This window comes from Aquarana catesbeiana, linkage group LG04 (assembly GCF_042186555.1).
Source record: "Aquarana catesbeiana isolate 2022-GZ linkage group LG04, ASM4218655v1, whole genome shotgun sequence".
In the NCBI taxonomy this organism is placed as follows: domain Eukaryota; kingdom Metazoa; phylum Chordata; class Amphibia; order Anura; family Ranidae; genus Aquarana; species Aquarana catesbeiana.
The window spans coordinates 128115678-128138534 of record NC_133327.1 but is presented as its reverse complement, the minus strand read 5'-3'; the positions used below and the strand labels follow the sequence as shown (position 1 = coordinate 128138534).

The window sequence follows — 22857 nt, the reverse complement described above, 5'->3', positions numbered from 1 at the left end:
TAACCACAGGGTGTTGCTGCATCGGGAGGAGGGCTCTGTGGCTCAGGGATCCGACTTAGGTCAGGAATGTCAATAGGTGGAACCTGTCGGAGTTTTCTCCGTCCCTTCCCCCGGTGCCTCAAGACCGGGACACCATTTTCCTGGAGAGTAAATATCTGCAGCAGTTGAATGTAAAAAATAAGGTTAGGTGGGCTATAAAAAAAAGAAAGATAACATTAGCAGCAAAGATGCTGCAACAACCTGAAGAGCATCTCAACTATCTGGAACCCATCATAGTCCGCTGCAAATAAAATACTCAGGTCAACTCTTAGTGCAATCTGGCTATCTGAGATGTACAACACTCCCCCCCTCCCCACCAAGGTAGTCCCCAAATATAAAAAAGAAGAGTAAAAATAAAAGTAAAAATAGGCACTCAAGGTGAATGCAAAAAAGGTGGAGAAACGTCCTCTTCTGTTGCGGTTTTAGTTAACCAGCTATTTTCAAACCTTGTCTATGGGACAACAAAAGAAAAAGAAAAAAAAAAATGATAGGTGTCGTCTCTTAGGTTTGACAGGGGTCTTGGTGGTTGACGGGGCAGTTTCAAAGGAAGTCATATAAGCAGTACCGCTAATAGTAGAAACTGCTGGGAGGGAATACTGCACAACCTTATCAGACCGTGCGGAAGGAGAGGCGGTCAATCTTCAGATGTCGTTGGATGTGGTCTGTAAGCGTCTCGATTGGGTGGACGGGAGCGCGGTCGTCTGATCCTCTGTTGCCTGGGCAATGCTGGACTTGGGGTGTCCTGAGACAGCAGGTAGTCGAACCAATTAGGTACACTGACAGCTGGTTTGGCAATGAATTGGAAGAGGTCTGGTAGCTGATCTGGCGTGCGGAGGTGAAACTCTGAGCCTTGCTTCCGGACAATCAGGTGAAAGGGATGACCCCAGCGGTATGTGGCTTCGGCTTCCCGTATCACCTCCAGCAATGGTCGCAGCAGGCCTCTGATAACACGGGTCTGTCTGGATATGTCAGGGAAGATCCGTACGGGCACCCCATCAAAGTCAATCGTGCCCTTCTCCCATGCTAGGTGCAGGATCTCTTCTTTGATTGTGAAAAAGTGCACCCTGCACAGAACATCACGGGGGAGATCTTGGTCTGCTGGGGCCCGCTGCGCTGTGGGGGGGGCCCGGGTATACGGTGAACCCTATCCAGCTCCAGGTCTGCGGCAGGTGGCTTACCTAAAACCTGGTTCAAGATCGCCACGACAGTAGAGCGGAGATCTGGGCCCATGGTAGCCTCCGGGATACCTCTGAGGCGTAAATTGTTCCGCCTGCTCCTGTTTTCGCCATCATCGATCCGCAGGTGGACATCCACAAGATGGCGGCGGTAAACTTTATGTTCCTGTTCTAAGGAGGTGATGCGTGCGTCTGTGGTTGTCTGCGAGGCCTCCAACACAGTCACCCTTTCCTCTACCGTATCCACCTGCTGTTTTAAGTCATGCAGTTCGTTTGTAAGTGCATTAACTATGGAGGTTGCCATAGCATTGAGATCCTGCTTTGTAGGCAGGCCTGAGACTATGTCTTTCAGGGATTCCTCTAGGAGGCTGCTCGTTCCCCCTGTGCTCTCAGAGAGCAATTGTGAGTTCAAAAAGGGGTTGGCAGGGGACTGTATGGGAGAGTGAGACCTGGGGGAGAGAGAGGGAAAATCTTCCTCCGCTGCTGCAGCGTCCGCCTGTCCCCCCTTCTTACTTGCTGACACGGCGGTACCTCGTGGCGGCGCCATCTTGCCTCGTGCGGCCGGTGAAGAAAGCTGGTGCTGCCACAGGAAATAGTGAGAAATCTCGGGTCCCCTCCTTTCCTCACTGGCCGGCGGGTGTTTACGATCCCCTGGCATGAGAAGCTGGCTCGTCTGAGCGGTTATATGGGAGATTCTCGGCCCGTCCTAGTGCAGAGCTCCGGTCTGAGCGTCCTCACGCTTCCATGGTTTAGCCACGCCCCCCATCTGAGGTCTTTTTGACCCCAGATCTCATATTTAAGAGGCCCTGTCAGGGATGTTTACATTCCTTGTAATAGGAATAAAAGTGTAAAAATAAAAAATAAAAGGCAAAAGAAAAAAAGAAAAAATAATGTTTAAACGCGCCCCGTCTCGACGAGCTTGCATGTAGAAGCGAACGTCTATGTGAGTAGCTCCCGCATATGAAAATGGTGTTCAAACCACACATGTGAGGTATCGCTGCGATCGGTAGAGCGAGAGCAATAATTCTAGCCTCAGACCTCCTCTGTAACTCAAAACATGCAACCTGTAGAATTTTTTAAACGTCGCCTATGGAGATTTTTAAAAGTTTGTCGCCATTCCACGAGCGGGTGCAATTTTGAAGCATGACATGTTGGGTATCAATTTACTCAGCGTAACATTATCTTTCACAATATAAAAAAAAAAATTGGGCTAACTTTACTGTTGTCTTATTTTTTAATTTTAAAAAGTGCCCTTGTAAGACCACTGCACAAATACAGTGTGACAGAAAGTATTGCAACAACCGCCATTTTATTCTCTAGGGTGTTAGAAAAAAATGTATAATGTTTGGGGGTTCTAAGTAATTTTCTAGCAAAAAAAAAAAAACAGTTAACTGGTAAACAACAAATCTCAAAAAAAGGCTGTTATAATATATAATGATGTTATGAGTAGGGATGAGCCGAACACCCCCCGGTTCGGTTTGCGGCAGAACATGCGAACAGACCAAAAATTTGTGCGAACACGCGAACCCCCGTTAAAGTCTATGGGATTTGAACATGAAAAATCAAAAGTGCTAATTTTAAAGGCTAATATGCAAGTTATTGTCATAAAAAGTGTTTGGGGACCCGGGTCCTGCCCCAGGGGACATATATCAATGCAAAAAAAGTTTACAAAAACGGCCGTTTTTTCGGGAGCAGTGATTTTAATAATGCTTAAAGTGAAACAATAAAAGTGTAATATTACTTTAAATATTGTGCCTGGGGGGGGGGGGTGTCTATAGTATGCCTGTAAAGTGGCGCATTTTTCCTGTGTTTAGAACAGTCCCTGCACAAAATGACATTTCTAAAGGAAAAAAAAGTATTTTAAAACTGCTTGCGGGTGTAATGTAATGTTGCCCCCCCCCCCCCCCCAGCCCATTACCAGGCCCTTGGGTCTGGTATGGATATTAAGGTGAATCTCGCACCCAAATGAAAAAAAAAAAGGTGTGGGGCCTCCAGGCCCTATATGCTCTGAACAGCAGCAATATACAGGGTCCCCGGGTTACAAACACTGTAGGTTTGTTCTTAAGTTGAATCTGTTTGTAATTTGGAACAGGTACATTTTGTAAGTGTAGCTCCAGCCAAAACATCTATTATTAAGCTTTTGGAATAACATAGGGAAGAGTTATCATCACCCCTGTAACATTTGTTTTGCTGTCTGTGCCCCTGTTCAGAAGATTTCACCTCACTTTCTGTCCCAATGACAACTAGATTTTGAAAATTTTGGGTTATTAGGGAAACAAGGATTGGTGATAAAGCATCAGTGAGGAGACACCTTTTTCCCATATTAACTCTTACAGGAGAGAATTTCCCTTCCTAGGGGTAGATTTCCTCTCACTTCCTGTTGTCTCCCTCCGTTTGTAAGTAGGAGTTGTTTGTAAGTCGGATGTTTGAAAATAGGGGACCGCCTGTATATACTATAGGGCCTGCCCTATACACTCTGCTGAAAATTGGGCCTTAGGTGTTGGTGGTACCAGAACACTGTAAGCCCTCACAGTTACTTTTGGTGGGTGCTGGAATGGGCCCTGCTGTGAAATATTATATCAAGAATTGTAATTACATGCCCCTGTTAAACAGGGGCAGAAAAATTGGGCCTTAGGCAGTGGTGGTGGTGGTGGCACAACAATGTAAAGCCTTACAGATACTTTTGTTTAGCGCAGGAACAGGCCCTGCTGTGAAATATTAGATCAAAAATTGTAATTACGTGCCTCTGTTAAACAGGGGCAGAAAAATTGGGCCTTAGGTGGTGGTGGTGGTAGCACAACACTGTAAAGCCTCACAGATACTTTTGTTGAGCGCAGGAACGAGCTCCGCTGTTAAATATTTGTTCAAAAATTGTAATTATGTGCTCCTGTTAAACAGGGGCAGAAAATTGGGCCTTAGGTAGTGGTGGTGGTGCCCTGAACCGAAAATATTCTTAGAAGCTATCATCATGAAAATTGAGGAGGAATAGGATAGTCACTCAGCATAATAGGATAGTCACTCAGCATATGCAGTCTTTAAGGGATCCCACATCCATAGAAAAATAACTTGGTTACATCAGCATCAGGTGCTTGGTAGCTGGTGCAAAAGTGTGAACAAGATATGGTGAAAAACACTCCTGCGCTTGTGAGATCGTTTGCTGTAAAACAAAGGTAGTATTGTAGTCAGAGATAGGACTGGGGGAGATGATGGAGCGTGTCCCGCTGCCTTAGCTGACCAGGGGTGGTCTGCAAAGGACTGTTTAGTAGGAAGTGGATGGAAGGCACGTGATCAGACGCTTACATCAAGAAATGTATGGTTTATTTATGTAAAAGAATACAGACATATAGTCATATAGATATAAAATCATACAAATACTACATAATATTATAAAAATTCCTTTTTTTTGTTATAATATTATGTAGTATTTGTATGATTTTATATCTATATGACTATATGTCTGTATTCTTTTACATAAATAAACCATACATTTCTTGATGTAAGCGTCTGATCACGCGCCTTCCATCCGCTTGGTAGCTGGTGATCCAAGACTGATTCATTTTTATGAATGTGAACCGATCAACAGAGTCTGTGGACAGGCGTACTCTGTGATCGGTTACAAAGCCTCCAGCAGCACTGAATGTGCATTCTGAAAGAACGCTGGATGCAGGACAGGCCAGTAGCTCAATTGTATATTGAGCAAGCTCTGGCCAGTGTTCCATCCTCAAGACCCAGTAACCCAGTGGATGTTCTGGTGGAAAGGTCTCCAAGTCTGATCTTGCCCCTAGATATTCCTGCACCATGTAATTCAGACGCTGGCGATGGTTGCTGGAACCGATCAGACCTGGGCGCTGAGGACTGAAGAATTGACTGAAGGCATCGGTCAGCCGGCCACCTTTTTCACCGCTCTTTCTGTGACTGAACGAAGCCTCAGCAACACGTTGTCCAGCACCAGGAAATTGTAACCTCCCAGGCTCTGGAAACGCATTGCACAAACCTTTCTGCAAGGCCTCCCGAAGATGTTTCATCTTCTGCTCCCTCTGAAAAGGCTGGATAAGTTCTGCAATCTTACCCTTGTAACGTGGATCAGGAAGGGTTGCCAGCCAGTAATGATCCCTCTCCTTGATACCACGAATCCTGGGGTCCTTTCGCAGGCTTTGCAGGATCAGGGAGGCCATGCAGCGAAGGTTTGCAGAGGCATTCGATCCTGAGTCCTCTGGGTCACTAAGGATCACATGATCCTCAACCACCTCCTCCCAGCCATGTACAACTCCATGGGTTTCTGGGGACTGAAAACGATCCCTTGAAGACTGATGCTGAGTGTTATCCTCCACCTCCATGCTGACACAATCCTCCTCCTCTTCTTCTTCCTGCGTGATTGGCGGACCTGCAGGAATACTAGTAACTGGATAAAGGGGGCCTTGAGAGGTAAGGAAGTCCTCCTCTTCCTTCCGCTGTTCTGCCTCAAGTGCCCTGTCCATTATTCCATGAAGCGTGTGCTCCAACAGGAAGACAAGAGAGACAGTATCACTGATGCATGCACTGTCACTGCTCACCATCCTCATGGCCTCCTCAAAAGGTGACAGGACAGTGCATGCATCCTTGATCAGTAGCCACCGGCGTGGCGAAAAAAATCCAAGCTCCCCTGACCCTGTTTTGGTGCCATACTCACACAGGTACTCATTGATGGCCCTCTGCTGTGTGTGCAGCTGCTGCAGCATTGCCAACGTTGAGTTACACCTGGTGGGCATGTCACAAATGAGGCGGTTCTTGGACAGGTTGCATTCTCTTTGAATATCAGTCAGCCGAGCACTGGCATTATATGACCGGCGGAAATGACTACAGACTTTCCTGGCCTGCCTCAGGAGATCCTGAAAGCTTGGGCACCTGCTCAAGAAACACTGCACCACCAAATTCAGGATGTGAGCCAAACAGGGAACATGGGTCAAGTGTCCCTGTCGGAGGGCAGAGAGGAGGTTGGTGCCATTGTCGCATACAACCATTCCTGGCTGAAACTAGCCTGGCGTCAACCACCTCTGAGCCTGCCCCTGCAGAGCTGACAGAATCTCTGCCCCAGTGTGGCTCCTGTCCCCTAAGCAGACCAACTCAAGCACCGCATGGCATCTTTTTGCCTGAGTGCTTGCGTAGCCCCTTGAACGCCTACGGAGCACCGCTGGTTCAGAGGAGAAATCTGCAGAGGAAGAGGCCATAGAGGAAGAAGAGGAGGGAGTGGAGGAGAGAGCTGTGGCAGAATCACCACTAGCATTTTGGAGGCGTGGTGGCGGAACAAGCTCCATCAATACTGAACCCTGTCCTGCATCCTTCCCAGCTGCCAGCAGAGTTACCCAGGGTTAGTTCAGGGGACTCCTCCATGCATGATGGTGGGGCTAGGGAAGGAATGACTGTTGAAATGGAGCCGATGGAATAGGCCGCTTTGGCAGCTGCATTGGCAGGCAAACTACTCTGAGCCTGGGTGACAGAGGATGACGACGGCTTCATTATCCATTCCACCAACTCTACTGCATGTTGTGGCTCAATAAGATGGCCAGCTGCAGGAAAAAAGGACAGGCGTGCCCCACAGCCACGTGCTGAGGATGCACCGTGTCCACGACCAGCAGTGTCGACTGTAGACACAGAGCCTGCTTGCCCTCTTTTAGTGGCCTGTGAGCGTCTGCCTCTCCTTGGTGGCCTTTCGGACATGCTGTAAATTTTGTTTAGCAAGAAAACACTACACTGTATTGTGTACTGTGTACACCACCAGGACAGTAGTAGCAACTGCACTACTAGGGGTGCACCGTACTGTGTACACCAACAGACATGTAATAACAGCTATGGGTGCACTGTATGTATTGTGTACACCACCAGGAAAGTAGTAGCAACTGCACTAGGGGTGCACAGTACTGTGTACACCAACAGAAGTGTAATAACAACTGTGGGTGCCCTGGATGTATTGTGTACACCACCAGGAAAGTGGTAGCAACTGCACTAGGAGTGCACGGTACTGTGTACACCAACAGAAGTTTAATAACAACTATGGGTGCCCTGTATGTATTGTGTACACCACCAGGAAAGTAGTAGCAACTGCACTAGGGGTGCATGGTACTGTGTACACCAACAGAAGTAAAATAACAATTATGGGTACACTGTATGTATTGTGTACACCACCTGGAAAGTAGTAGCAACTGCACTAGGGGTGCACGGTACTGTGTACACCAACAGAAGTGTAATAACAACTATGGGTGCACTGTATGTATTGTATACACCACCAGGAAAGTAGTAGCAACTGCACTAGGGGTGCACGGTACTGTGTACACCAACAGAAGTGTAATAACAACTATGGGTGCACTGTATGTATTATGTACATCACCAGGAAAGTAGTAGCAACTGCACTAGGGGTGCACGGTACTGTGTACACCAACAGAAGTGTAATAACAACTATGGGTGTACTGTATTGACCACCAGAAAAGTATGAGCAACTGCGCTATGGGTGCACAGCACTGTATACTGTGTACACTGCCTGAAGTATATTAGAAACAGTACACCAGGAACGGCCTGCAGTGACATATAGCTAAACTATATGCAGTGAATATATATATATATATACGAGACTATCTGTATATAAATATATTAAATACACTGCAGCTAACTGAATCACCTGCCTGCCATAAGTATATTAGAAACAGTATACCAGAAACGGCCTGCAGTGAGATATAGCTAAACTGTATGCAGTGAATATATATATATATATATATATATATATATATATATATATATATGACACTATCTGTATATGTATATTAAATACACTGCAGCTAACTGAATCACCTGCCTGCCTGAAGTATATTAGAAACAGTACACCAGGAATGGCCTGCAGTGAGATATAGCTAAACTGTATGCATATATATATATCTATCTATATATATACGAGATCACCTGTGTGTATATATATATATATATATTAAATACTAGGGGTGCAACAGATCAAAAAACTCACGGTTCGGATCGTTCCTAGGATCAGGAGTCACGGTTCGGATCATTTTCGGATCAACAAAAAAAAATCTCCCCCACGGTAATATCCACATCATCTACCCCACTGTAATATAAACAATCTCCCCCACTGTAATATCCACAATCTCCCCCACTGTAATATCCACAATCTCCCCCACTGTAATAATACCCACAATCTGCCCCACTGTAATAATACCCACAATCTCCCCCACTGTAATAATATATTAGCAGGGTATGGCAGAGTATTGCAGAGTATTGGCAGAGTATTGGCAGGGTATGGCAGAGTATTGGCAGGGTATTGCAGAGTATTGGCAGGGTATTGGCAGAGTATTGTCAGAGTATTGGCAGGGTATGGCAGAGTATTGGCAGGGTATGTCAGGGTATTGGCAGAGTATTGGCAGAGTATTGGCAGAGTATTGCAGAGTATGGCAGAGTATGGCAAGGTATGGCAGAGTATTGGCAGGGTATTGGCAGAGTATTGCAGAGTATTGGCAGGGTATTGGCAGGGTATGGCAGAGTATGGCAGAGTATGGCAGGGTATGGCAGAGTATTGGCAGGGTATTGGCGGGTATTGCAGAGTATTGGCAGAGTATTGCAGGGTATTGCAGAGTATTGGCAGAGTATTGGCAGAGTATTGGCAGAGTATTGCAGCATATTAGCAGAGTATTGGCAGGATATTGCAGAGTATAGGCAGGGTATTGCAGAGTATTGGCAGGGTAGTGCAGAGTATTGCAGAGTATTGGCAGGGTATTGCAGAGTATTGCAGAGTATTAGCAGAGTATTGGCAGGGTATTGCAGAGTATTAGCAGAGTATGGCAGGGTATGGCAGAGTATTGGCAGGGTATGGCAGAGTATTGGCAGGGTATGGCAGAGTATTGGTAGGGTATTGCAGAGTATTGGCACTGCTGCCATCCAATCTCTCCCCTCCGCTGTACAGATCAGTACACAGAGGGGAGAGAGGAACTGGCGTCATGACATGACGCCGGTTTGTTTACAAGTGATCGCTCCGTCATTTGACGGAGCGATCATGTGGTAAACAGCCGCCGGGTGTACCAAGATGGCTGCCACTCCAGAGCTAGGCCAAAGCTGCGGCCTTTCCTAAGGCCGAGGCAGCGGCGTGCTCCGCGGAGCGCATGTGTGCCAATCCGAACAGGTTGAACCATTCGGATCACGGATCAGTGACGATCCGTTGCACCCCTATTAAATACACTGCAGCTAACTGAATCACCTGCCTGCCTGAAGTATATTAGAAACAGTACGCCAGGAACGGACTGCAGTCAGATCTAGCTAAACTGGATGCAGTGGATATATATATATATATATATATATATATATATATATATATATATATGAGACTGTCAGGCGGCCTTATATAGTGTAGGGCGTGGACTTAGTCCCCCTGAGCCATGATTGTCAAAAGGCACCCTGCCTTTGGCCAATTATGGCTCTCTTAGCTGAGGGCGCTGTGATTGGCCAAAGCATGCAGGTCATGGTGCATGCTCTAGCCAATCATCATACAGCAATGTACTGCGCTGCCGCAGTGCACTTTGGGCCGTTATGCGCCACTCGGATTTGGCGCGAACGGCCCATAATGTTCGGTTTTCGATGAACGGGTGAACAGCCAATGTTCAAGTCGAACTCATGTTCAACCCGAACAGAAAGCTCATCCCTAGTTATGAGATATTTTAAACAATTTGGACTTTGTTAGAAAGGACTTAGTGTGTGTTGTGCGTCCACTCCTATAATAAAACAATGGAGCCCATTATTGGGACACATGCAAAGCAGAGCAAATCTCTGACCTTGTGTCTATGCCAAAGTTATAGCTGGGAATTTCCCTTCTCTTCCCCATGCTTAATATCCTAATTAAAAGCAAGAGTTCATTCGGTGATTCAAAGAATTTTGAGAAGATGTGTGCCAATACTTCAAATCTGTCTCCAGGAATTACAGGGCGAGGAGGTGGCTGATATTGAGAAACACTATTAGGTAAACATTACAGCAACATGGATTTTGTCCACTCAGCTCCCCTGCTCTTGTATAAAAAGCCAGAGATCTTGTTCGTTATTTCTCCACAAACTGAAGTCTGACCGTTTGGGAGATCTGCAGTGACCATGGCTTCTACATTACAACTTATTCTTTGTCTGGGGATGGCGGGTAAGTGAAAGACATCTTTTACTTGCAAGAAGATGTTACAATTTTAATCTGTTTTTTTTTTTAACAGAAGAGTTTTACAGAAAATATAAACTGAGTTGCGGGAAACATTTTTTAATATTGGCGTTATAACAATTTTAAATGCTATCTAAATATACACTATATATGAGTGTTTGCACAAAGGTCCTTCTAGATTTTTCCATATGGGTATAATTGAGGCAGCATAAAGAATAATTGAGGGATTCTATAAAAATTGTACTGACAGACATCAGAAAACAGAGTTCCATAGTTAAAGGTAATGTAAACAATTATGGGGTTCCATTATTTGATGTACATTCTGGAATTTGGAGACTGCATTTATTATCAGGCAGTGCTCAGGGCATCAGACAATTTTTAGCTTGGATTGTCAGAGAGGCATGGTTAGACAAAAATATATGGTAGACCTGTGCACCCTGGCATTTCAGATCATTTACGGACAGATTAAACTGTGCAAAATCCTCTTTTTTAAAAAAAATTTCTTAAGTTTTGGATAGAGTGGGCAGGGTGATCCCACTATTCAAGTTTTTATTGCTGTCCAAGTTCCCATTGGGGAGATTTACCCTTCTATTCATTCTAGTGACCACTATCAAATAAAGTGAGGTGAAATCCAAAATTTTAGAGTAGAGGAACAAGAAATGAGATCTTCCAAAGGGGATACTGGTTCTAGGAACAACAGCCTAAGACAGAATTTCCGTCACTTTGTAAGATTTCCACTAACTTTCTGTTGCCTCTCTGGGACAGGAAATTAAAGAAATTTTCCCTAATGTTGCACAGACCAAAAAAAAAATTAATGGGGTGGGGGATTTTAACTCTTTTCTACTCTATCCATAAATATTTTGGCTATACATGCTTTCTAAGATAAGTTTGCACTTTACTTTTACACCTTCACATTTACCAAAACCATGTAGTGCAAGTAGTGCAAGGGCTTGCCTAATGGCATACAAATTTAAACTCTTAAGATTTGACCTCATATTATATGGTTTTGGTAAATCTGAAGACAACAATCTACAGAGAATCAAATAGTGTGTATGGGGCTTTAGGCTGGGTTCACACTATGTGCGACGCGGGGGCACAGCAGGAAGTCCGGTGCGTTCCTGTTCACTGTTTCAGGTCTGAATTCGGTCCGAATTTTGCCTGAGTTTGGACCTGAAACTGAGCCAAAGATGCACAGGACCCTTCTGCTGTGCACTCCGCGGCCATCCCGGAGATATGTGAACCGGCTCTATTGAGAGCCAGTCACACTCTCCTGTCATGCAAATTAAATGCGGGTAAACCTGCATCCAATTTGCATCAGTGTGAACCCAGCCTCTATTAGCTGATTTATTAATGCACAGGAAACTTCTTGTTGCAGAGTAGGGATGGGCTTTATGTTCAGGTCGAACACGAGTTCGACTCGAACATTGGCTGTTCACCAAATAGCGAACAATTTGTGGTGTTCGCGGCAAATTTGAAAGCCGCGGAACACCCTTTAAAAGTCTATGGGAGAAATCAAATGAGCTAATTTTAAAGGTTAATATGCAAGTTATTGTCATAAAAAGTGTTTGGGGACCAGGGTCCTGCCCCAGGGGACATGTATCAATGCAAAAAAAAGTTTTAAAAACGCCCGTTTTTTCGGGAGCAGTGATTTTAATAATGCTTAAAGTGAAACAATAAAAGTGTAATATTCCTTTAAATTTGGTACCTGGGGGGTGTCTATAGTATGCCTGTAAAGTAGCGCATGTTTCCCGTGTTTAGAACAGTCTGACAGCAAAATGACATTTCTAAAGGAAAAAAGTAATTTAAAACTACTCGCGGCTATAATGAATTGTCGGTCCGGCAATACACATAAAAGTTCATTGATAAAAACGACAATTTTTTTTTTAAATGCGTGAGGGGTCCCCCCAAATTCCATACCAGGCCCTTCAGGTCTGGTATGGATATTAAGGGGAATCCCGCGTCAAAATGAAAAAAAAATGGTGTGGGGGTCCCCCTCAAACTCTATACCAGACCCTGAAGTGTCTGGTATGGATTTTAAGGGGAACCCCGCACCAAAATAAAAAAAATGGCGTGGGGTCCCACCAAAAATCCATACCAGACCCTTATCCGAGCACGCAACCTTGCAGGCCGCAGGAAAAGAGGGGGGGAAGAGAGAGCGCCCCCCCCCCTGAACCGTACCAAGCCATATGCCCTCAACATTGGGAGGGTGCTTTGGGGTAGCCAAAGCACCTTGTCCCCATGTTGATGGGGAGAAGGGCCTCATCCCCACAACCCTTGCCCAGTGGGTGTGGGGGTCTGCGGGCGGGGGGCATGTGGCCTGGTACGGTTCAGGAGGGGGGCCACTCTCTCGTCCCCCCTCTTTTCCTGCGGCCTGCCAGGTTGCGTGCTCGGATAAGAGTCTGCCATGGATTTTTGGGGGGACCCCATGCCATTTCTTTTTAAATTGTGCGGCGGGGCTCCCCTTAAACTCCATACCAGACCTGAAGGGTCTGATATGGATTTTGAGGGGGACCCCACGCCATTTTTAAAAAAAAAATTGGCACAGGGTTCCCCTTAATATCCATACCAGATCTGAAGGGCCTGGTATGAAATTTAGGGGGGCCCCCATGCATTTTTTTTTAAATTTTGGTTTGGGGTTCCCCTGCGGGGGAATCCCATGCTGTTTTTATCAACCATGCCATTTTATTATGTGTATTGCCAGACCGACAATTCATTATAGCCACGAGTAGTTTTAAATTACTTTTTTTCCTTTAGAAATGTCATTTTGCTGTCAGACTGTTCTAAACACGGGAAACATGCGCAACTTTACAGGCATACTATAGACACCCCCCAGATACGAAATTTAAAGGAATATTACACTTTTATTGTTTCACTTTAAGCATTATTAAAATCACTGCTCTCGAAAAAAACTGACGTTTTTAAAACTTTTTTTGCATTGATACATTTCCCCTGGGGCAGGACCCAGGTCCCCAAACACTTTTTAAGACAATACCATGCATATAAGCCTTTAAAATGAGCACTTTTGATTTTTCATGTTCGTGTCCATAGACTTTAACGGTGTTCTTGTGTTCAAACAAATTTTTTGCCTGTTCGCATGTTCTGGTGTGAACCGAAGGGGGGGGGGGTGTTTGGCCCATCCCTATTGCAGCCAATACAGCTTTACTTTCATGGAGAAATACATTACATGCCTTTTATCATAGAACAGGAAGAGAACACAAACGAGTGCATTGAGCATAGATAGACAATACATCCTGTTATATCATAGCATATAGGAACTATACACTTTAATACCACAGCGCCACCTGCTGTATAGATAAGTATAATACATACAGTATTGTCAGTTTATTAACAACTTTATATTATATATATATACAGTATATTATTATTATGTTGTTGTTCTTTCAACAGCCTCAAGTGATTGTGAATAATTGAAAGCAACCCATTCAATTTAACATAGAAATAAAAGCCAAAACATTTTTGTGTAGATATAAAAAAAATATATAAATACCTTTTTCCCTTTTTTTTATAATTAATCATGGGGGAGGAGAAGCAGCAGCACACTGAGTTTCCCAGTGAATGGTTGTGCAGCAGGGGTGTGTCAGGAGGACAAGTCTGATCATTGGCAGAGAGCAGGCTGAGTTCCCAGCATAGCTAGAGAACTGACCACGCTACAGTATGTTCACCTGCTTAATGTGTTCAGTTTTAATAGGAAAGCAAAGGGACTGGCAGAATCACCAGGGATTTCACACAAAGGAAGCAATACAAAGAGAACTGGATACTTTAGCATACAAGTACATGGTACAGCAGGCGCATATCAGAAAAATGAGGTGTTGGGTTAACAATTTAAATGCTTTAAATATATCTAAACAGGCCTTGCACTCTAACCTTTATAATTAAAAGTGGCATTAAACTCAAAAAACTAAAATGTATTAAATTGCAGCATACCAGTTCTTAGTTGTGGTGGCTGCATCGGTTCTCTCTTTTAGAATTTTTTCCTTTATTTCACCTGGTGATGCAGCCAGTAAGTTATTTCTCAACATCCTTTAATAGACCAAGTGTTGCTTACAATGATCAGCTTTTATTAATTTATGTAAAACCTTCATCCCAAAGGAGAAAAATCTGTTGCTGTAACTGCTTAAAAAGTTCATGCTAGTTCATCTAATACTACCCTCTCGCAATCCTGACAATGCTGATGCCCAAAGGTGCCTCCATTGCTCCTTCATCCAGAGTGGAGACACCTTAATACAGGAAATTTGTAGGTGGCTGGCCTAATTGGTGAAAGTAAAGGAAAATAAGCCTGAAAAAAGAAAACCAGTGCAGCCACCACATTTAAAGATGGGTAAGCTGCAATATAGTACATTTTTGTTTTTGGGTTTAGTCCTTTTGCTGCCACCAACATATGGCATATGTCTGCAGCATTGGGGGTTTTATACAAACTCCCAGCTGCTGTAACAATGTGTGTAAATCTGACAAGCCAACTGTTGGCTGTCTTTAGTGTATGTTTTATGGAAATATTGTGCTACCCATTGCACTAATATTGTATGATATAACAAATTGTAACTATCACCATTTTATTCTTCAGTGTCTTTGCTTTTAGATAAATATAAAATGTTTAAGTGGGCTGATAAGTAATCTTCAAGCCTAAAATAATTTTTAAAATGTGTGCAAAAACCACTCTGGCGGTGAAAGGGTGAATACTGCTTTAAGACCTTTCCCCTTGACTTCAAAGTATTAAAGCCAGAAACTGCCAATAGGTCAGTGATGACAACCTCCATAATAGCCTCAGTGCAGATTCCCTTTGATCTTTGTTAGCTAACAAGTCTACACACATGTATTGCAACATTTAGCTCATACTTCACTTGATGGCTCAGCAATTATCACCAGAATATGCTTATACTGACATTGGTCTGTGCATTGGACAGCATTTTGTGGTGTGTCAGTGACACCCTGAATGAACTTTGTTAGGAAGTATGAATATAGTGTAATGAGTATTCTAGGTGGTTTGAAGACAGGATTTTTATTTTATTGAAAGTAAAGTGATAGGGCATGCAGTTGTATATTAGGTTTATGTTTAGAGACAAAAATCGTGCAACTTATCTCATGCTATAAATACACTGAACATCAACATGGACATAAAATGCCTAAATTGCCTTTCCTATTTTGTTCTAATGAAACATTTACAGTCTATATTTGAAGTACAGTCCAGTTGAGGTTGGGGAAATAACATTTTTTTTCATTACTGTTATAAAGTGTGTAAAATCAAAAAAGAGAATATTTAGTGGATGTGTGCATATTTTCTTAATGTATTTTGACTGGGACCAAAAGTAAATATGAAATGCTTAATTTTAATATTTAGAATCTTTTTAGAACCAGAGTGTAGAGCGTTAGCCCCCGTTCACACTGGAGCGACTTGTCATGTGATTTGACAGGTCAAATTGCATGACAAGTCGCATGCTATTGCTGCCTATCACACTGTTCAAATCGGTGTGATGCCAACTTTGAACAGTGTGATTGCCAGCAATAGGATGCTACTTGTCGTGCCATTTGCTTTATAATCACACCGTTCAAATCAGTGTTGCCGACTTTCCTTGCCGCATCGATTTGAAAATTTCAGGTGCAACTTGAACAGATGTCTTCAAAGTGACACTGAGATGCAGCTTTAAAATAGTGAAATTTCAGATGAAGTCACACGATTTCAAAGGCGCAGTCAATGTGAACGGGGGCTTAGGCTTCTTTTCACATATGTTTCCCTATCTATTTATTGTTTGTTGAAAAAACACTTTGTTTACAGGCTTCATAGCTCAAGCTGCAGTTTACAAACAAAGGTGAATGACCATATGATATCCCTTATCATATGGTTTAGTCTGAAGTTTTCGGTGGACAAAGGAAGCCAAAAGACAAGCAGTCATTGGTGTGCTGTCTGTGCTCAGGAAATCCTTTGTCATGTACTAAATGTTTATTTGTAAAACAAAAATAGGATGCATGCAAATAATAAGGCCCCTTACACGTGGGACAGGCTCTGTTGGAGTCTGCTTCCTCAGTGGGGAATCTGTCCACTGATCCCCGCTGAGCAGTCGGATGACAGGTCCGTGTCTGCTTTGCTTATGCAGAGTGGACACGTGTACAGCCCACTCTCCTCTATGGGTAGTCGGATGGAAAAGGACCACCTGTCCTTTACACCTGACTGTCATCAAATCCGATCCGCCAGATGGATGGGGAGAGGATCCCCCATTTGTCTGTTTTTAGCAGATAGGATCGGATGTCAACGGGTATCAATGAACACATGTACGCTGGCACCCACTGCTCCATAGAGGGCAATGGATGGTCCAATGGGGTCCACCTAAAAAACAGACAGGAGGACCCGATAGGGCTCTTTCACATGGGTGGACCAAACACAAAACACAGGAAACAGAATGAATGACCCAAAACCTTTTTATGTATGCAAAAAGGTTAGGCCATCAACTACTAATCTGTTTCTTCTCTTTAGTTTTAGTCAAATTTCTTTACAGACTTTTAGGCTCCATTCACATTAGTGCGACTTGTCATGCCAATTTGGACATCAAAGTCGCATGACAAGTCGTTCCCCATATTTTCCAATGATAACCATTCATATATGCATGATTTAAAGTCGCAGCAACTTCATAGTAGTTCATGCACTACTTTGGTCCAAATTTCATGAAACTTGAGGGCCAAACATTTCAATTTTAGACCTCAAAGGTTGCATGAAAGTTGTACCTGAATGTTATACAGTGCAATAGTTGTGCAACAGTTGTCCATTGTCATTGATCAAAGCCAAAGTCGTATACAAGTCGCACGCATCCAAAGTCGCGTAATTGTTGCATTAAAGTTACAGCAAAGTTGCACTCCAAAGTCTTGCAACTTTGAAGTCGTACAAGTGTGAATGGAGCCTTAAAAAGATAAATGGTAAAAACACAATCCTGCTAACTTCTTCTGGCATTTTGTGCCCCCACTGGGGCTCAGTTACAGAGACTAAGCCCTGGTATGAGGCAAAATGCATCAAGTGAAGTTAGCAGGTTTAGTGTTTTCACCTCTAACCTAATAATGTTATTGGGAAGAAACAGATAAACGAGAGCCTAACCTTTTTGTGTACAGGGCTTTTTTTTAGCGGGAACATGGGGGAACGTAGTTCCGACACCTTCACCACTGACAGCAAGTGATGCTGGGGTGCGCTGCAGGGTCTATTGATACTCACTGCTAGGGGAGCTATTCTAGCTGGAGGGCATCTATTTTTGCATCAGTGTCTATTGTTTCTGAGGGAGTCTATTGCTGTTGGTGGAAGACCTACTGTTGCTGGGGGTGGGTCTTATATTGCTGGGGGGTCAGTTGCTGGGAGAGATCTACTGTTGAGAGAGGGGTCTATTGTTATGCCGGATAATCTATTGATGTTGGCTGTGGGGAGATCTGCTGTTGCTGCTGGGAGTCTATTGTTTCCGGGGGGGGGGGGGTTGTGGTGGGGTGGTCTATTGTTGCTGGCGGGGGCTCTATTGTTGCTGGCAGGGGCTCTATTGTTACTGGCTGCAAGGGTTCTATTTTACTGCTTTTCTTGTTATAATTGCCAAATTCCTTACGGATTACTTAGCACCACAAATTGATACTTGGTTCTGTATTGTCTAAAAGGGCAGTACTGGGAGGTGGGTAGGGGATGGAACCAAGGAACAGTGCTCGGAGGTGGGTAGGGTGGAGAAAAGGGGTGGCTCAGAAAGGGGGAGTTCCTGCACCTATTCTCTGAGAAAAAAAGCCCTGTTTGTGTACATGGATTGTGGAAGAAGAGGACACCCGGAGATTGGCTGGCACCCCCAGCTGGTGTGTGTGTGTGGTGAGTGGTGATGATTAAGCAGAATCACAAGTTTGTGGACAAGACCATTGTAGTTTTTCTTTATCAAAGTCATTATCATCCATTGTGTCTTCAAACAGCCCTGTGCCTTGCAAATCCTGTAAACAACGTCCGCTGGTGTGTAAAATCCGAGATTGAGCTGAAGAAATGCAAAGACGTGAGCCAAACCTGTGGAGGTGATCAGGCAACCCTCAGCTGTGTTCTCAAAGGCAGCGTTGATGACTGCCTCAAAGCAATTGCCGTAAGTTCATTTTGAAGATTTGGTGAAAGATCATGTAGATGAAAAGAAAATGCAAATAAAAAAAAAAGCAGGGGTACTAATGCCATGAGTACTTAAATTCACTTGCCTCTAGGGAGCATAAAAGAGCAACTGACATTCCTGAAAAACTTTTGTTGCCTTATTAAGGGGTCTGTTTATACAGAGATGAAATTAAACATTATTTTAAATCTTCACTAGAATTTTATTATTGATGGCTTTCTACCATTTACAGCCTAAAAAACTGCTTCAAATTTTGATTTCAAAATTGAGCAAAAAGCTTTCAGTTTTCAAAGTTGCAGGGTTTTTCAGTTACATTTCTTATGATTTCCTATGCTTTTTTTTTTTTATTTTCATAATGATTCAAAATAATTTCCTGCCATGAGATGGAACAGTAACGGGGGGGGGGGGGGGGGTGTGATGAGAGAAAGAGATTGCGGAGAGAAAAAAATGTCAGTGTCATGAAGTCTAAAGATTTACCAGCACATTGGCAAACATTGATAATAACAGAAATCCTCCCCTCTGGCCACAGAAAACAACACAGACAACACTAACTCTGCTTTCGTTAGAAGGTAAAAGGTTGGCTAAATCAGACAATTTCACTTAAAGGGATTCCTGAAATCATACATTAAGAAGTAGATCGAGATTGGTCCATTCCCGTTCATGATACGTCAATCTAACAATTGACTTTTCATGAACAGGTTTGTTGGAAAGTTTTGCAGCGCTGGTCAATGTATTCTGACGGGAGAGGAGTTCTACTGTCAGAATACAATGGCACAGTAGAGGGGATTCCCGCATCCACCTTGAACGTGTTGTTGTGGGAATCGGTTCAGTATTTTCGTTCAGCCTGCTGGCTGAGCGCCAAAAACTGAGCCATGTGTGGCCAACTTTACTCTTTGAATTTGTGTGTACTTTAAAACAACTAAGCATTAGCTTAATAATTTTATATTTGAAGGAATACTACACCTTAAAAAAAAAAAAAAAAAAACACATAGTGCTGTAGCGTTTAGCGCTTATTTTGCTTGCTGGTCCATTTTTCTTTTAACTCTGTGACTGCTTTGCAGTCCTCTTTTTCAAAGTCAATACATGAGTGGATTTAATATGCTCATGTATCACTTTCACCAGATAGCTTAATATGTTACTAAACCCAGTAATATGAAAAAAGTTCATCTGCCCACCCACAGTGCCCACAGCTTACAAATCTTCTTTTTACATTAAAATACTGCCACTATATACCTTTTTCGCTGACCTGTATACCACGATTACATGATAAACTGCACAGTTTCTTCAGTGCTGAGAGTTCAGGTGGGTGGAGGTTTCTACTACAGCCTGTATACACGCCCACATATGTGATGCCAATATAATGTGACCTGGCTATCTCTGAGAACAAGTAAATGTTCTCTCCAGCATAATAGACACAACTGAGCATGTGCAGGATGGCTATTGTCTGTGTGTTAGTTGGCCTTCCCAAGCTAGATATTTCAGGGAGGAGGAGGATCTGTGCATACCGGATAAAACAGCCCTTTTTACACAATGCAGAGGATTAACCCCTTAAGTTCCACAGTGAGTATAACAAGCTTGCTATGCTGCATATACAGACAGATTTTACTGTTGTGGGTTTAGTAACACTTTAACTTCCTTATGCTGCACCAATTTGGAAGGGTACACCCAGGTGACTTTGGAGCCTTTTCCCTCCCCCCATCCACTCTGGTACCCCCCGCCTGCCACTTACCACCCTCTTACCCAGTTCTTCTTTTTTACCCTCTTCTTTTCTCACTTCTTATTTATTCTTTCTCTCCTTGGTTTCTCTAACTGGTTTTCAGTTAATACTATCATTGTTGATGAGGCCCTTTTGTACTGAACAATTAAGATTTAAAAGGGTTATAGAGAACTATGTTGTGATTTGATGCTTGACCTCTCCTCCATTTAAGCATTTTTCTCCACAAATAATACCACCTTTCTTACTCTGGAACATGAGAGGAACAGTGTGAGATCCTAACTCAATTTTTTATTAATATATGTGAAAGATAAGTGATATTACTTTGCTAACCCAAGCATAAATTGAAGCAGCCAACATAAAAATTTACAAAATTTAAAGGGAATGGAAACAAAATGTACCGCTAGAAGTGAGAATAAACATATAAAAGTGCAATATGTCATACAGTGATATGAAACATATAAGGTTAAAACATATAAACTACTGAATGCAAAAATGCAAATTCCAAAAGCCACAACCAGTGATGAATGCGAGTCACTGTGTAATAAAAATGAGTTCAACTGGGATTGATGGCCAAAAACATGAACACAGTCCACCCTTAAAGCAGAAAGAGTATTCAAAAGTGGGATGAAACAGCCGTGACCACACATAAAACACCAGGGATGGTGCGTCCTCCACCTGGGATGAGGGGTAAATACTCTTACTGGACATAGTGGACTCACATGCCAGCGGCAGTGGGTCGATCACGCTAAGAATGCCAGAACATGGAACTCCGGTAGTGGACCCTGGAACTCCCACAGAGGAGGATGAGACTGGAACTCTGATGAAGATCAATCGGGGTGCAGGCAGTGAAAGCAGAACGCTCTCATCCAGAGGAATATGGGGATTATAGAAAGAAAAATGCCTCTATATGGTGTAGATCAAAACGGATAGGTTTATTTAAAAGTACAAACATCAATTCATAGATGTGTACAAAAATCGTGATCACAAGATAAAAGGATAAAAGCAATGTGGGAAGCTGAAAGGCAAGACCGACGCGTTTCATCCCAATGGACTTCAACTATGCCCCAGTTGAAGTCCATTGGGACGGTAAAAAAAGATTTTACCCCCTTCCTGACCAGAGCATTTTTTACAATTTGGCCCTGCACCGATTTAACTGACAATAGCGCGGTCGTTCGACACTGTACACAAACTAAATTTACGCCCTTTTTTTCCCACAAATAGAGCTTTCTTTTGGTGGTATTTGCGGTTTTTATTTTATGCGCTATAAACTAAAAAAGAGCGACAATTTTGAAAATTTTTTTTTTTTAAATCAAATTTCTTCATCAGTTTAGGCCAATATAAACACTCTTGTACATATTTTTGGTAAAAAAAATTGCAATAAGCGTATATTGATTGGTTTGTGCAAAAGTTATAGTGTCTACAAACTATGGGAAAGATTTATGGCATTTTTATTTATTTTTTACTAGTAATGGCGGTGATCTGCGATTTTTAGCGGTACTGCGACATTGTAACAGACAGATCGGAGACTTTGGACCATTGGCATTTACACAGCGATCAGTGCTATAAAAATGCACTGATTACTGTGTAAATGTCACTGGCAGGGAAGGGGTTAACACTAGGGGCGATCAAGGGGTTAAATATGCGTTCCCTCAGTGTGTTCTAACTGTGGGGGGATAGGATTGACTAGCAGAGAAGACATATCATTTTTCCTACTTAGTAGGAACAAACAATATGGCTCCTCTGCCCTGACAGCACAGGGATTTGTGTGTGTTTACACACACAAATCCCTGTGCTGGTGCTCATGCACACGATCGCACGTGGCCGGTGGTGATCGTGCCCGCTGGCCACGCCCATCGGGTCCCTCGCCGTGCAGTGGGCATGCCCTCTGGTGGCTGCTAAAGGAATGGACGTACCCATATGGGATTTCACCCAGGAGAGCCATTCTGCCGCAGTATATCTGTGTCCGTTAAATTAGATGAGGGGAAATTTACTAAAACTGGTGCCCACAGAATCGGGAGCAACTGTACACAGTAACCAATTAGCTTCTAGGTTTTTTTGTCAAAACTTAAAGTGGTTGTAAAGGCACAAGTTTTTTACCTTGATGCATTATATGGAGACGGAGGGGGCTGGATGAAGCCACAGCTCTGCGTGTGAATGGACACATAGTGCGGCGGGTCAGGAGCACGCCTGCTTGGGGGCCCCTACAGCAAGCTACTTGCTGTGGGAGCACCCAGCAGGAGGGAGGGGCCAGGAGCGCTGGTGTGGCACCCAAGAAGAGGAGGATCCAGGCTGCTCTGTGCAAAACCATTGCACAGAGCAGGTAAGTATGACATGTTTGTTATTTTAAAAAAAACAAGACTTTAATTTTTTTTAATTGAACAAGCTGAAGTTAGAAGCTTATTGGTTCCTATGCACTGCTGCACCAGATTCTGTGTGCATCAGTTTTAGTAAATCTCCTTGGGAGATTTGGGAGATTTGGGAGATTCTTAAAACTGGTGTACACAGAATCTGTTGCAACTGTGCATAGTAACCAATCGGCTTCTAGATTTTTTTGTCAAAGCTTAAAGTGAAGTTCCGCCGTTTTTTTTTTTTTTTTAAGTCAGCAGCTACAAATACTGCAGCTGCTGACTTTTAAAATATGGAC

The 22857-nt window shown here is 43.3% G+C and overlaps 1 protein-coding gene across 1 annotated transcript in view; it reads left to right on the top strand.

Annotated features, from left to right (window-relative positions):
- Window positions 1-10214: 10214 nt before the first annotated feature.
- LOC141139453 (serotransferrin-like) overlaps window positions 10215-22857 on the top strand; it is a 116713-nt gene continuing 104070 nt past the window's right edge. The window contains exons 1-2 of the mRNA XM_073625548.1: window positions 10215-10370; window positions 18318-18478. Coding sequence (XP_073481649.1) covers window positions 10328-10370; window positions 18318-18478 — 204 coding nt within the window. The 5' untranslated portion in view covers window positions 10215-10327. The remainder of the gene's footprint in view (window positions 10371-18317; window positions 18479-22857) is intronic.